Genomic DNA, 13649 nt, shown 5'->3' on the forward strand with positions numbered 1-13649 from the left:
AAATTCAGCATATCATCTGTTTCAGTTTATTAAAATAGACAGCATGGTTCTTGGATCAACAATCGGATCCAAACACTGAATCTTGAAAAAGTTATTCATAGTTATTCACCTATACTCTTAAAACTAAAGATTCCTTTTCGCATTTATGGCTCCATAAAGAACATTTATGGATTTTTTCCAAGGGCTCTTTATAGTGGAAAAGGGGTTTTCAGATGAAAAGAAAAGAAAAAATATATACTTTAAAGAACTGTTCACTGAAAGGTTCTTTAGGCAACCCAAGATGGTTTTTCTATGGCATTGCTTTATTTTTAAGATATCTTATGATATAGAAAAATTTAAATACGTTATACCCATTTTGGGTCAGTTATATAAAAACTCGAAGCAAATTCTTTAAAAAAATGTATGTGACCTAGTTGACATAATGTTTAAGACTCAGAAAAGCACAATGACATAATATATACATAATATTTAGAATTGTCTCATCAGAAAGTAAGTTATAATCGTTAAATACCTGAGAAATGCTGAAGAGTCTCTGTGACGAAAGTGCATGGACGAATCACATGGTGTGTTTTGCGCGTGCTCGTGTTTGAACATTGGCGCGATCTGACATCACATCCCTTTCTGAAACACTCGAATCAACCCCATAAACAAATCCATAAGACAGGCGAGTATTATTAATTGTATTTGTATGTTTTTCTTAACTTATAATATTGCCGATTTATTCAAAACAGTGTTGTTAGTTTGAGACCGATGCAAAAAGTATTTTAAAACGCGACTATCAACAGTACTACAGCAATGAAGAGTTTGTGGACCGTGTTTTGTGCCTGTAACAGATATTATTTAGACATTAAACAGTGTTTTCTGTGTGTAGTGTCCCTCTGCGAACTGTCAGTCACTAACTTTATATTTGTTGACGCGATGTGTGTCATATATAAGCTCATAAAAGACTAACAAAAATAAAACAACACAAAGAACTGATAAAGCCTTCGCTGAAAGCTTTCAAATATGTGTGACCATATTTACAATATGGTGTGTCCATTAATGTGCTCTGTGAGTGGTAGCTAAATTATTGGGAATCAATTGCAAAGGTGTTCAGACAAGAGTAAACACTGTTGCTTTGCTAGGGTGTTGCCAAGGTGTTCTAGGTGGTTGCTATGGTGTTGCCAAGGTGTTCCAGGTGGTTGCTGGGGCGTTGTTAAGTATGCATGGCTTGTTCCTAGGCGGTTGGTGGTAGCGTTTTGTCCTTTGAATGTGAGCTCTTGTTGACCCCTAATCTTTTTATCTTCTCTTTTAAAGAAATGAATCACTGTGAGCTTGAAGAAGTGACACAACATATTAACAACAAAATATCCATGATTAAAAGACTCCTGGAGCTTCGAGCTGTTGGTATGCTGCATTTACTATATCCATTACTAATGATGTACCAAAAATAATTTTCTAATGAAACTAAAGCTTGCATTTAGCCAAAAATTAAATTTCGCTCATTCATTTGGAGTGACCCAGTAACGTCCCATTCACACCAAGAAGAACGTTAATGATATAAATGTAGTTGTAAAAAAGAGTAAGGTTCTTCACCATTGAGCCATCTGTTGATATAGCCGAACAAATTTTTACATAATGCTATTCTAGTATTTTTTTTTTTTTGTGGTGCTCTGCGTCCAAATTGCTGATGTTTACCAGTCAAAAAACAACATCAGAGAAGGTCTAATTAAACATCACCATTTTTTGACACTCCAAAACCATTTTGAAATAAATCGAATTTTGTTTTGCTGTTTCTGATGAATATTTTTGGTACATCACTACCTGGTTCTGTAAAATAATGAATGAGTTCACAAATTGACTTATATTTAATAATTTTAAATTGTGTTCCTTGGTGTTGGTATAAGTTGTTACATTATGTCTCATGTGATTTTTTTATTTTTATAATTTTTTTCTTTAGCAAAAGATCCAGACAAACGTGGGACTCTTCTCAAAATCGAGCATGAAGTCTCTGCTATCAACGAGCTTCTGGATCGCTTTGAGAGATATGTGGGTGAGCAGAGAGGCTTGCTTAAGCATTTGAAGGTGTGATATTTTCATTTATATTTATTTTATTTTATAGATAATATCTGTAATTGTAACATTAAGTAATGGGAGCGTTTCGAAAACTCTGAATCAGTTGAACCCATTGCTTCACAAAATGATTCACTCTTTCGAAGTTTGATATGCTCTGTGAACCACTGCTCTGGAGGTTTTCAAAGGAGCCCATCACTAGTAACACTTTATCACATATGATCAAAAGCTATATTTTTACTTTGGCTCTCTTTTATTGATCTTGTCAACAGGATCTAGAAGGTTTTTTCCAGGAGGACGAGCAGGATGCCCTTCACCTCAAGAACAACATCCCTCCACACATGCCCAAAAGAGGCCAGCAAGCAGCTCCGCAAGAGTATTTCCTGTTTTTGTGTTTCTTTCCCAACTGTACCACAGTGCAATGGTGCCTTATTCAGTTTGCTTCATCATTAGGAAGCACAAAAACCATGAACCACCTCAACCAGCTTCTGATTGACTGAAACTGATGAGTTTGGCTTTTTGTGTTGTCTTCAGAGGAGGACAGGTGGCAGTTCAGAGCAGGCAGACAGATGCACCACCCGCCCCTCAGGAACAGGGGCTGCCCAGGAAACATCAGCGCAACCAGATCAAAGAGATGGAGTTCATTACCGTCCCAGAGTTTGACAGCATACCACCGTGAGTCCTTCCACATCTGTCTAAACAAACTCTGTGAGCAAATATAGTAAAGAACAGTAAACAATAGCTGTATTCCAAAATCCAGTCAGCCGCCTACCTAGACAGCATTGTAGGTGCGATGCTGTTTTGAACGGTGTGCTAAAATACACTGTGATGAGCTTTTGTGATGAGCTTTTTGTTCAGTAACAAAAACATGGAAAATCTATTTACAAATGGGATGTTTTACTTAATATTTATGTGCTATACATTTTTGATTATTGGCTAGCATGTTGTTAGCTTAGTGACATGCTAACATCCAACTTCATAGAGTATAACAGTGCACCTCCACAAGTGTTTTATTCATTCAATTTTTCCATAGGGATTCAAAAATGTCTTTGTTAAAGTTTTGAGTTTAAGCCATGAACCAAACCAACCAACTACAAGGTGAAACGCAACATAAATTTATTTGAGGCAAAAAAAAAAATAATGTTTTGGGAAAAAAAAGATACAAGACTGTGTACTTAACAGCTTTAGTGAGGGAAAGAACTACAATTCCATGAAGCATTGCAAATCACATAATCAAATTGAAAATGATTGTGAAATATATTCCTTTAAAGTAGTTGATTATATCTATAGAAGCAAGATATTATATATATATATATATATATATATATATATATATATATATATATATATATATATATATATATAAATATTATAGTTTAGTATTATAATATTTATTTAGTAGTATAATATTTATTTATTCCACGGTCATGATTATCCCTTACATAATTTAATATATAAATATTATATTTAAATATTTGAGTATTTTGAGGGTATAGCCAGACCAACTTAAACTTTATTATGTCATTTGCAGTGCTTCATGGAATTGAACTCTCTTATTGGTGGGATTTTATTTACATCATCATGGGTCCTGTAGATTTCACCATGAATTTTGCAGTTAAACATGATTATTATTATATTAAAAATAATTGTTGAAAAAATTCAAACAACTTATTATTATATATTATATATTTTTGTTTGTATATAAATTATATATTTTTGTTTGTATATAAATTTGTTAAATTTTAAAAAAAATTGTTGTAAAAACAGAATTATATACCATGGATTAACCATCTCAGAGCTCATAGGAGGTCTGTCTATAACAAGTATTTGTTAAAAATAAATTTCCCTATGTAAAAAAAAAAAAAAAAACTTCCGGAACTCAAATTTTGGAATTCTATTCCCTGATTGGTGGACATTTCTTTGCAGAATTGTGGGTAATGTAGTTTTCACTGTTTAATATGATTTTTTTTTTTAATTGTTGAAGTAATGCGAGCTGATGTCTTCAACAAAAGCATAAACAATTGAAGCGATTTTTACTCCCAGAATTCTACAGTTGCAGTGTATTAAAATCAGTGATGATTCAGGTACAGAGTGCTTTTGTGTTGCTACAGTGCATTAGTAGCTCCATTTTTGGTTTGAAAAGTTTTGAAAAGTAGTTAATAATGTAGACAGCAGAAAGGAAGAGAGCTCACTAGATTTTGGAACAGGAATTCCATGATTAACCAGTCATGGAAGAGTTGTAATGCAGTTCTATTATAATTCAGCATCTTTCAAATTGTTACTGCAAGTCACATGAAGTCGATTTCTTCATCTTCACTTGTGCTGTCACAGGTACATGAAAGGCCGCGTGACGTACGGCCAGCTGAATGCAGCGGTGCAAAGCATCAACACAGCTGTGACGTCAAAATATAAGATCCTCCATCAGCCAGTCAAAACTCTGAACAATCTGTCCCGCACGCTCCAACAGCGCTTTAAAGACCAAGAAACAAAGGACACCAAGGGTATCACCATTTTATCTGTCTGTCTTTTCCAGAGCTGCTGGTCAAAGGCTTATTTGACCTTGTTTAGCACTGCAGTCCATCATGTATTAACAGTCTTGTCATATCGAGAATTGAGAGTCCACTGTTTGCTCCAGAAAACTATTAACGCCACCTGCGCATGAACTGGTATAAGTGCTCCGATAACTAAGGTCATTTATCCTGGTCTGGTATTTAATAAGTTCTTATGGGCTGAAAGAGGTCATCCATCAACTCCTTCTGTGTCCTGCAGGTCAGTTTTTCATCGTGGAGCAAGACATCAGAGAGTTCGCCCAGCTGAAGGTGGATAAACGGTTTGTGGGCATGTTGAACATGCTACGCCACTGCCAGCGTCTGAGAGAAGTCCGAGGCGGAGGTCTCACACGCTTCATCCTCCTCTAAGACTCAGAGACATCGCTTTGAATGGAGTCACTCTGCACTAAATGATGCGTCTGCCATGGAATGCACTTCAGTGTCTATTTTATAAAAAGAACTTTGTGCTGTCAAATGATTAATCGCATCCAAAATAAAAGTTTTTGTTTACATAATGTGTACTGTGTATATTTATTATCTACATATGAATGCACTCACATGCATGTATATATTTAATAAAAATATTTATACATGTAAAATATTTATATAATATCAATTATATGAATATAAATGTATACAGTGTATATTTTCAAAATATACACTGTATGTGTGTGTGTGTGTGTGTGTATATTATATATATATATATATATATGTATGTACACATGGGGGAAAAAAACTTATTTTGGATGCGATTAATCACGATTACTTGTTTGACAGTGTTGGGGAATAACAGTTAAAACCCATGGACCAGGTGTGATGAACAAAGACCAGGGGTCAGATTGCGATTAAATAAAGAAATTTACTGAAGAAATAGTTTGCAGTTTCATCCGCAGAAGTCAGCTTCAACACTCGCACGGAGTTTGTAGGCCAACCTGCTTTACTATACAAAAATCACCACAATTATACCCTGACAGAGGTTGCTAATTGTGTCAATGCATAAGTCATCAAAATTCTGATTGGTCCTAAAACCTAGATAAACTTAGACAATTTCCTCATATGAAATTCTGATTGGTCCTAAAACCTAGATAAACTTAGACAATTTCCTCATATGGACGCAAGTTTGAAGCACATCTTCTGATGAATATTTTGGTGACGAATGATCAGAGGTCAGACGCAATACCTCTCTCCAAAGACATATATCTGATATGCTGGACATTGGCAGTTGAACGTTTGTCCTGGGCTGTCTGAGCTTTTCCCTGTACAGACAGATACTAACACACATACGCAGAGAGACACTTATTTTACTTCAAGATTGCCTCAGCCCTAAACCTTATCGAGCATGGTTACACACACAATGAGAGCAGCTTCTTAGAGAGTAGAAAGCCATATTCAACTTATTCTCTAACATGCATAAATGTAACTGATTAATAATTATTCAAGAAATATTGTAATTAATATTATGAAGGCCATTGTGGATCTGCGATCCACTCCTTCAACAGCACTATTAAAAATAGAACTATGTCAAATCATCCTGATTTGCATCTACTGAGTTTGAGGCCTAAAACCTGGCAGAGAACTGGATTTATGGGTAAACAAATTAAACAGTCAAACATCAAATATTGAAACCTTTGTGTGCTTGAAAAATGAACTGATATTAGAGGTTTCAGAACTTTGTGTAATTTATGTTGGAGAACAAAAGCTCATTATTTTGCTGAAATGTCTCTTCAATTAATGTCAACAGTGGACTTAATTTACTCATAAATCCAAAGTGTTGTTCTAAAAACCCATTAGAAATTCCCACGGGCGCCCCATGGTGAATTAGCATGCCAGGTTGGCCTACAAATTGACATTGTGAATTAACAGTTGGGTCACTTTATCTGTGATGATGAAATTATAAATCGATTGCTATATTATTTATACTGGTGGAAAGTGGACAAATATTGAAGCTTAAATAAAATTGCAGCTTTCGTAACCCCATCTCAAATGTCAGTGTCATTTCAAAAGTTGGGCACATTGATGTTTTAGTTTCATTAATTTTCGAGACAAAAGAAACCACTACCCGAGAGACGTGTGAAGATGAATCCGACTCGTCAACTTCAACCTACTTTTCTCACCCAAAACTCAACCGAGCATGAAAAGTTACACATCAACAATAAGTTAGGCATTTCTGTTCTTGCTTTGTCATCTTCACTTGTTATAAAGACACCATGTAGAGGACGCTGCATTTGCACATACAATGACGGGGGCTTTAAGAGAACTGGTAGGCCAGCTCTTACTTTACATCATAGTTTGAATGTCCAGTTTTCACAAAAAAATGTTCCTTTTTTGCAGGCGAGAAGCCCTGTGCTTGTTGCTGCCATTTTCATAGCTGGAATAGGAGGAACCTTTCAATACGGCTTCCATATCTCTGTCCTTAACTCGCCATCACTTGTAAGTACCCATGTTCGGTTATAAAGTGTCTTAGGCTGATTTACTGTCTCTTTTGAGCTGTAAATAGGGGGGTTGGAGGTAATCAGCATTAATCAAACGCATTTCTGCTGCTGTCTTAAGATGTGGCATCTCCAAAGAATCAATACATATCAGAGCTTATGATTTGGTGCTAACCTGTGAAATGCTGTGGTTCAATAAAATGAAATGAATGACATAACCAACTGAGACTTGTGCTTACATTGCAAGTTTATTAAAGAGCTGGTGAACAGCACCTGCCAGCAGCGTTATGGCCGCTCTCTTGAGCCCTGGGAGCTGTCTCTCATCTGGTCCTTCATTGTGTCCATATATTGCATCGGAGGTCTGGCTGGAACCCTGTATGCTGGACATCTGGCAGGCGTGTATGGAAGGTACTGGAAGTGCATCCATGATATAGCAGACGTCCTAGTCAGTTCATAGGCTGATGCTGAAGAATGTGCAGGGATAGTTCGCCCAAAAATGTAAGATATTATCAGTTTTGTTGGATATTATCCATGCTCTTTTGAATTCCATTGACTTAAAAAAAATAGATGAAATGTAGAAGAAAGAAAGTCATACATGTTTGAAATTACATGAGGATGAGTAAATGATGAGAAAATTAATTTTTGGGTGAACTGTCCCTTTAATGCCATTGGATATACACCACCATTCAAAGTTTCTGTACAAATATTTACTGCTCAAGAAACATTTCATACAATTAGTGTTGAAAACATTTGTTATTTCTGAAAAATGTTATTTATTATTTGAAATATATTTTTTGTAACATTATAATTGTCTTTACTGTTAGGTTTGATCAATTTAATGCATTCTTATAAAGTATTAATTTCTTTAACAACAACAGCAAAACACCTTATTGACCCCAAACTTTTGAATAGTAGTGTAACAAGGTTGATTTTCAGGTGCTAACATGGATCCTTCCATATTTCTGCATTTTCAGAAGCATCTGTGGCATCGAGTATTCTTAGAGTGTGAATCAACAACCAAATGGCAGCAATTCAATAAGCAACATGGGCTTTTAATTACAGAATTGACCTGAAATTATGCTAATGGCAACAAACAGCCACTGAAATTTCTTCTAACCAGTCTAACCTACATTAATTTTCTCCAGGTTCTGTTCTGTTCCTGTAACTGGCACAGGAAAAAATAAAAAATCTAAACGTTCTGGCTGAGAGCAATATTTCTTAAAGGGATAGGGATAGTTCACCCAAAAATGAAACTTACCCTATGAATTACTCGCCCTTAATCCGTTCTAGGTGTATATGACTTTCTTCTTTCAGACGAATACATTCAGAGTTATATTTAAAAATGTCCTTGCTCTTCCAAGCGTTATAATGGCAGTGAATGGCAGCTGAGATTTTGAAGCCCAAAAAAGTACATTTTCTTTAAATTTTTAATTTGAGGTATTTAAATTCTTATACAAGGAGCAGCATGTGTACAGTAAGTTTGTACAGTATGTGTTTTTAACTCTCGATAGGAAGACAACTCTGCTTTTGAACAATGTGGTGGCAATCTGTGGCGCTGTCCTGATGTTGTTGAGTAAAACCGCTCTCTCGTTTGAGATGATCATGGTGGCGCGTGTCCTATACGGCATCAACGCTGGTGTGTTGGAAAATCTGTAAATGCATGGTCTTTTTTTATTCTGTGCTATTTTTGTAAGTTAGCTGCTTGAGTGCTGTCTGTGCAGGTGTGAGTTTGACTGTCCACACCATGTATATATTGGAGTGCGCCCCCAAGAGGCTGCGTGGGATGGTTGGTGTGTCTGTGGCCTCTTTTGTCTCAACCGGGAAGTTTTTTGGCCAGTTGCTCGGGATCAGGTGCGTCATTAACAGCAGGTTTATCTTCCTGTAACATTCATGTGTTAACCAAACTTTTAAAGATTTAAACTTTAAAGCTTGGGTTTTGAGCGTGTGTGTGTGTGTTAGTGAGGTGTTAGGCACTGAGGAACGCTGGATCTGGCTGCTGGCCTTCAGTGGAGCGGCTGGTCTCCTGCAGCTAGTAACTCTGCCCTTTCTCCCGGAGTCCCCGCGGTACCTCCTGCTGGAGAAGGCAGACAAACACGGCTGTGAGATCGGTCAGAACCACAGACAACTCCTTTGACATTTACACATACATTGATATTTCTTGCAAAATTCATCTGAAATCATTTGTTCAAAAAGTGGGGCCAGTGTTCTTTTGAAATATAATAATGAAACATTTTTTGTAAGTACATTACTGTTAAAGTTTTTTTTTTTTTTTATAAATTGTTTGTGTTCTATGTTTGTATACATGTTTTAACTTTGTATGTGTATAATTATATATACATATAAAAAATACAGTACACTCATAAACATAAACTTTTATTTTGGTTACGATAAATCGTGATAAATCAATTTGACAGCCTATAAACACACACAGTTACTAAATGCAGTTACTAAATAATAAATGCTGTTCTTTTGAACTTTCTATTCATCAAAGAATTATGACATGAAATGAAATGTATCATGGTTTCCACAAAAATATGATGCAGCACAACTGTATTCTGGCGAGTTGTTTGATGATGATCAAAATGTCTCAGCTCTGCGCAGGTTGTGGGGAGCTAAAAAGGACCCTGGACCAGAGATGGAGGAGATGTTGGCTGAACATGCTTCCCTAAAGGGCGTGAAGGTCCACAGGCTCATGGACCTCTTCCTCGACCACAACGTCCGCTGGCAGCTCGTCACCGTCCTCGTTACGTTCGTCACGCTGCAGCTCTGCGGCATCAATGCTGTGAGTCACAAAAAGTCACAGTGCCGCCCGCACCTGAAAACGACTGCACCGAGAATGCTTATTTTACACACAACCATATGCCACAGTCTGTTCAGGAAACAGGCTTTATGGCTTTACATTGCAAGATAATTTACTTCCCTCACATTTCTTCTTTTTGATGAAAGCCACCGCCATTGTTTTCATCATTCAGTTTCAAAGATGAATAATAGAACTTAAAAATATTGTTGTTCATATGGCCTGTGAATAATGTCGTCGCAGATCTATCTCTATTCGTTTGATGTGTTTCAAGCTGCTGGTATTGCCAAGGAGAACCTGCGCTATGCCGCCCTGGGGACGGGCCTGTGTGAAGTCTCCACCTCTATTGCCTGTGTGAGCTGCTCTTTTTACCACCCAAATATTTCATCTAAGCTCAAAACATGACGTGACCTGGTTTAAAGGAATCTTCTCTTTGTGTGGTTGTTTACTGTGTTATTTTTATCCAGGTGCTGATCATCGAGAGCACCGGGAAGAGAGCGCTTCTCTTTAGGGGTTACCTGTGCATGGCCGCCACACTGGCCCTGCTCACACTTACACTTTACCTTCAGGTCTGCTTATTTTTTTATTAAAGTTTCATTGTTTTATTGCATCATATTTTTCAAATTATGTAGGATTTGTGGCTAATGATTGAGTGAGATGGCAAGTTATAGTTTGTGTGCATGGCTAATAATTCAGTTATTAACAAGAAGTGTGCTGATTGTGACTTGATTTAAATTACTGTTACATTTAAAGGGATAGTTCATTAAAAAATTTGACTTAATCTCATTCTAAACCCATATGATTATCTATCAACACACAAAGAGATGCTGTTGTTTTCATATAACTATAGAGACTACTGCTTCAAGAAAGACAAAAAGCATCATGAATTAAAAGTAGTACTCTCACACTATATTCTGTCTTTTGAAGCTTTGAGGAACTGACTAAAATTTAAATTGTTGTTCACTGAAAATCTTTGCCTTCAGGCTTCAAGTCTCAGGTTGTGCTTATTATATAATGAAAGTGAATGGGGACTGGAGCTGTCAAGCTTTAAAAATGATAAAATGCATCCTAAAAGTAGTTTATATGAATCACATGCTTTATTCCACATCTTCTTCGGTCATATGATAGTTTTATGAGAGAAACAGACTGATAATTATATTAAGTGAATGGGGACTGGAGCTATAAAGCTTCAGAAACACACAAAAAAGCATCATAAAAGTATTGTAAAAGTAGTGAATAGTAAAAGTAGTGAAGTAGTGAATCATGTGCTTTATGCCACATCTTCTGTGATCATATGATCGTTTTGTGTCAGAAATGGAAATTTAATACATTATTCACAGAAAACCTGGTTGAACATAGTAAGAAATGAAACAACTTTTAAGTGAGTTATTTCTTAAAGACAAACTGATATTATTTTTGTGACTAACAAGCCACTGTTCATACTATATGAAACTATTCCTGAGATCATATTTGTCTGGCTGTTATAGGACTTTGTATCCTGGATGCCATACTGCAGCATGGTCCTTATTTTCACCTACATCTTCTTCTTCTCTAGCGGGCCAGGTACAGCCACACATTTTTCTCCTGCAGTCAGATGTTTAGATGCTTATTTGTAGCCTTATTGTCTTAACAATACTCTTATGAATTCTCTCTTCCATAGCCGGGGTGACAGCACCACTTCCTGGTGAGATTTTCACACAGTCCTATAAACCTCCAGCGTTCATGGTAGCCTGCATCCTTAACTGGACAGGACTCTTCCTGGTGGGCATGTTGTTTCCGCTCATAGTGGTGAGCCTTTATCATTTTATAGCTTTGTGCCCTGTTTTTTGCTGAAAAATGAAATTTGCAGAAACATTTTACACATAGAGTTTTAAAAATGTTTAAAAGATGTACACACACGAGAAGTTTTAGTTCATACGAGTAGCCTAATAAAACTGTTTTATTTTACATGGAGCCAGGGGTGTGTGATATTGACAAAAAAATGATATCTTGATTTTTTGGGGGGGATTTTTTGATAACAGTAATTGAACGAGATTTTGCTTAGTGTGTTTTTATGCTTGGCCCTTTGCTGGATAAATAACTAGGACACTAAAGCCACCATATAGCCCACGGTAATCCCTTTATGAGCGATTCATTGAATGATTCATCCAAACAGCTGATTCATTTAAAAGTGAAGCAAATGGCTGTATTTCCGAATGGATCACTGAATCACTGACACTGATTCATTTAAATCATAGCATTTCTGCTCCAGTAAGTGGCAAAACAGAAAAAAAAACAAAAAACAGACAATATTGTGTCTAAATTGTAATTCGCTCAGTATGCAAAATTTTCATCACATTCACATGCTAATATTCAGGAAAATAGCACTCTTGCTTGAGTGATATTACTTAACTATTTCATATCTTATAAATATAAAAAACAGACTAATACAGGGATATTTGTTTGCTTTTATAACTTGAATTATAGGGGCATATTATTAAATCAATTCATCAATGCTTTTGAACTCTCAAGACACATTTTTGTTTTTTCAATGACATGCTTAATAATGTCAGCTCGCATATTGTTAAAAGAACAATACAATTTTATCGTAGACGATAAATATCGCACACCCCAACATTGAACGGGTCTCTTTATGGAGGTTACCATTTTTACATCGTGATCAAATGAATGCTACTCAGTTTATTTGGTACTCCTCTTATGTAAGATTTTCACTTAAATTAATCATGGCTTAATGTAAATAGTGCATTTCTACATTGGAATCTGAAAACTTGTGCTTTTGCATACATCCACACCACTAGGGTGCAGAATAAGTCTAATATGACATAAAGTGACAGAATGCACCATTGAGCATGCCTTATTCACAGTTAGTTAGCCCTTTCTGATGTATTTTTCTATTGCAGGAACATTTGGATTATTTCTGCTTCCTTGTATTTTTTGTGTTCTGCTTCTTCTCTGGTGTTTACGTGTGGTTCCACGTGCCTGAGACAAAGAATAAAACTGTTTTGGAGATTACAGAGGACTTTAAGAGAATGCACCAGAAACGCAGGCACTCACTACAGTCCAAACTGAGCTCAATACACATAAACATCCGGAGCACCATATCTACCAAGCTTTAGCACTAGTTCAGAAAGTCATGTAGTCAAATCGGAAGCTGACCAAAGTCATTTTACACCCAATATTCATTCTCTGTTTTGATGGCTGCTGACTGTGTGGTATGTTTGGCTATTCTTTTGGTGACGCCAAGTGTCTTAAACTGTAAGCCACATCCATTTGTATACTCAAAATCCAATTTCAATTAGAGGCAAACTGAATGTTGAATCAATATATTTGTACTTTGTCACGCCAAGGGACACCGATTCAGGTTTGACCTGACAGCGGCTGTGGTGCAATGGCTTTATTGACACTGTTTCTTGGATGGCTCTGTAGAGTGATTAGTAAGGCTTGAGTATCTATTGAATCCTCAGAGGTGTGTTGACTTCTTACCACACCATAAAGTTATTAAATTAATTATTGGACTCCACCAAATGACTAAGTAATGTGGCATCTCTTGTAAATCATATTTATGAGGAACCAAAATTGCTCTGAAATTTGGCTTAATGTTACCAAGCGGCTGTTTTTCTTTTAGTCAAATACAATAAATGTTTTCAAATGTTGTTCCTGTGGTCTTTAAAATACATATAACATTATTCACTCAAAAACTAACACCCATTAAAAGTGGAAGGCATCTTTCTTCTGATGAAATCAAAAAGATATTTAGAATTTTTTTATGATCAACCAGTTGTGTTTACCATTGACTGACACTGCATGGACACACACACACAC

The 13649-nt window shown here is 36.2% G+C and overlaps 2 protein-coding genes across 3 annotated transcripts; both read left to right on the forward strand.

Moving 5' to 3' along the window:
* Positions 1 to 588: 588 nt before the first annotated feature.
* LOC306865932 (SKA complex subunit 1) lies at positions 589 to 5113 on the forward strand. Of its 2 annotated transcripts, XM_079410790.1 has the most exons (8): positions 615 to 664; positions 1125 to 1199; positions 1297 to 1386; positions 1940 to 2064; positions 2325 to 2428; positions 2587 to 2727; positions 4384 to 4553; positions 4822 to 5113. In XM_079410790.1, exons 3-8 carry the CDS (start codon positions 1299 to 1301, stop codon positions 4968 to 4970), a joined length of 777 nt encoding a protein of 258 aa, XP_079266916.1. In that variant the 5' UTR covers positions 615 to 664; positions 1125 to 1199; positions 1297 to 1298; the 3' UTR covers positions 4971 to 5113. The 2 variants fall into 2 exon arrangements, with proteins under 2 accessions (XP_079266917.1, XP_079266916.1); XM_079410791.1 differs by lacking the exon at positions 1125 to 1199 and having other exon boundaries at positions 589 to 664; positions 4822 to 5112.
* A 1724-nt stretch (positions 5114 to 6837) lies between these two features.
* Positions 6838 to 13480, forward strand: slc2a11l (solute carrier family 2 member 11, like; the record flags this gene model as incomplete). The annotated part of the gene is made up of 12 exons (XM_079410690.1): positions 6838 to 6861; positions 6933 to 7031; positions 7278 to 7438; positions 8542 to 8666; positions 8752 to 8881; positions 8990 to 9138; positions 9622 to 9812; positions 10071 to 10181; positions 10295 to 10396; positions 11315 to 11390; positions 11488 to 11615; positions 12728 to 13480. The coding sequence occupies 12 exons, from the start codon at positions 6838 to 6840 to the stop codon at positions 12941 to 12943; spliced, it is 1512 nt and encodes a 503-aa protein (XP_079266816.1). The 3' UTR covers positions 12944 to 13480.
* Positions 13481 to 13649: the final 169 nt, after the last annotated feature.

The sequence above is a fragment of the Barbus barbus genome (assembly GCF_936440315.1).
Source record: "Barbus barbus genome assembly, chromosome: 47".
Classification (NCBI taxonomy): Eukaryota; Metazoa; Chordata; class Actinopteri; order Cypriniformes; family Cyprinidae; genus Barbus; species Barbus barbus.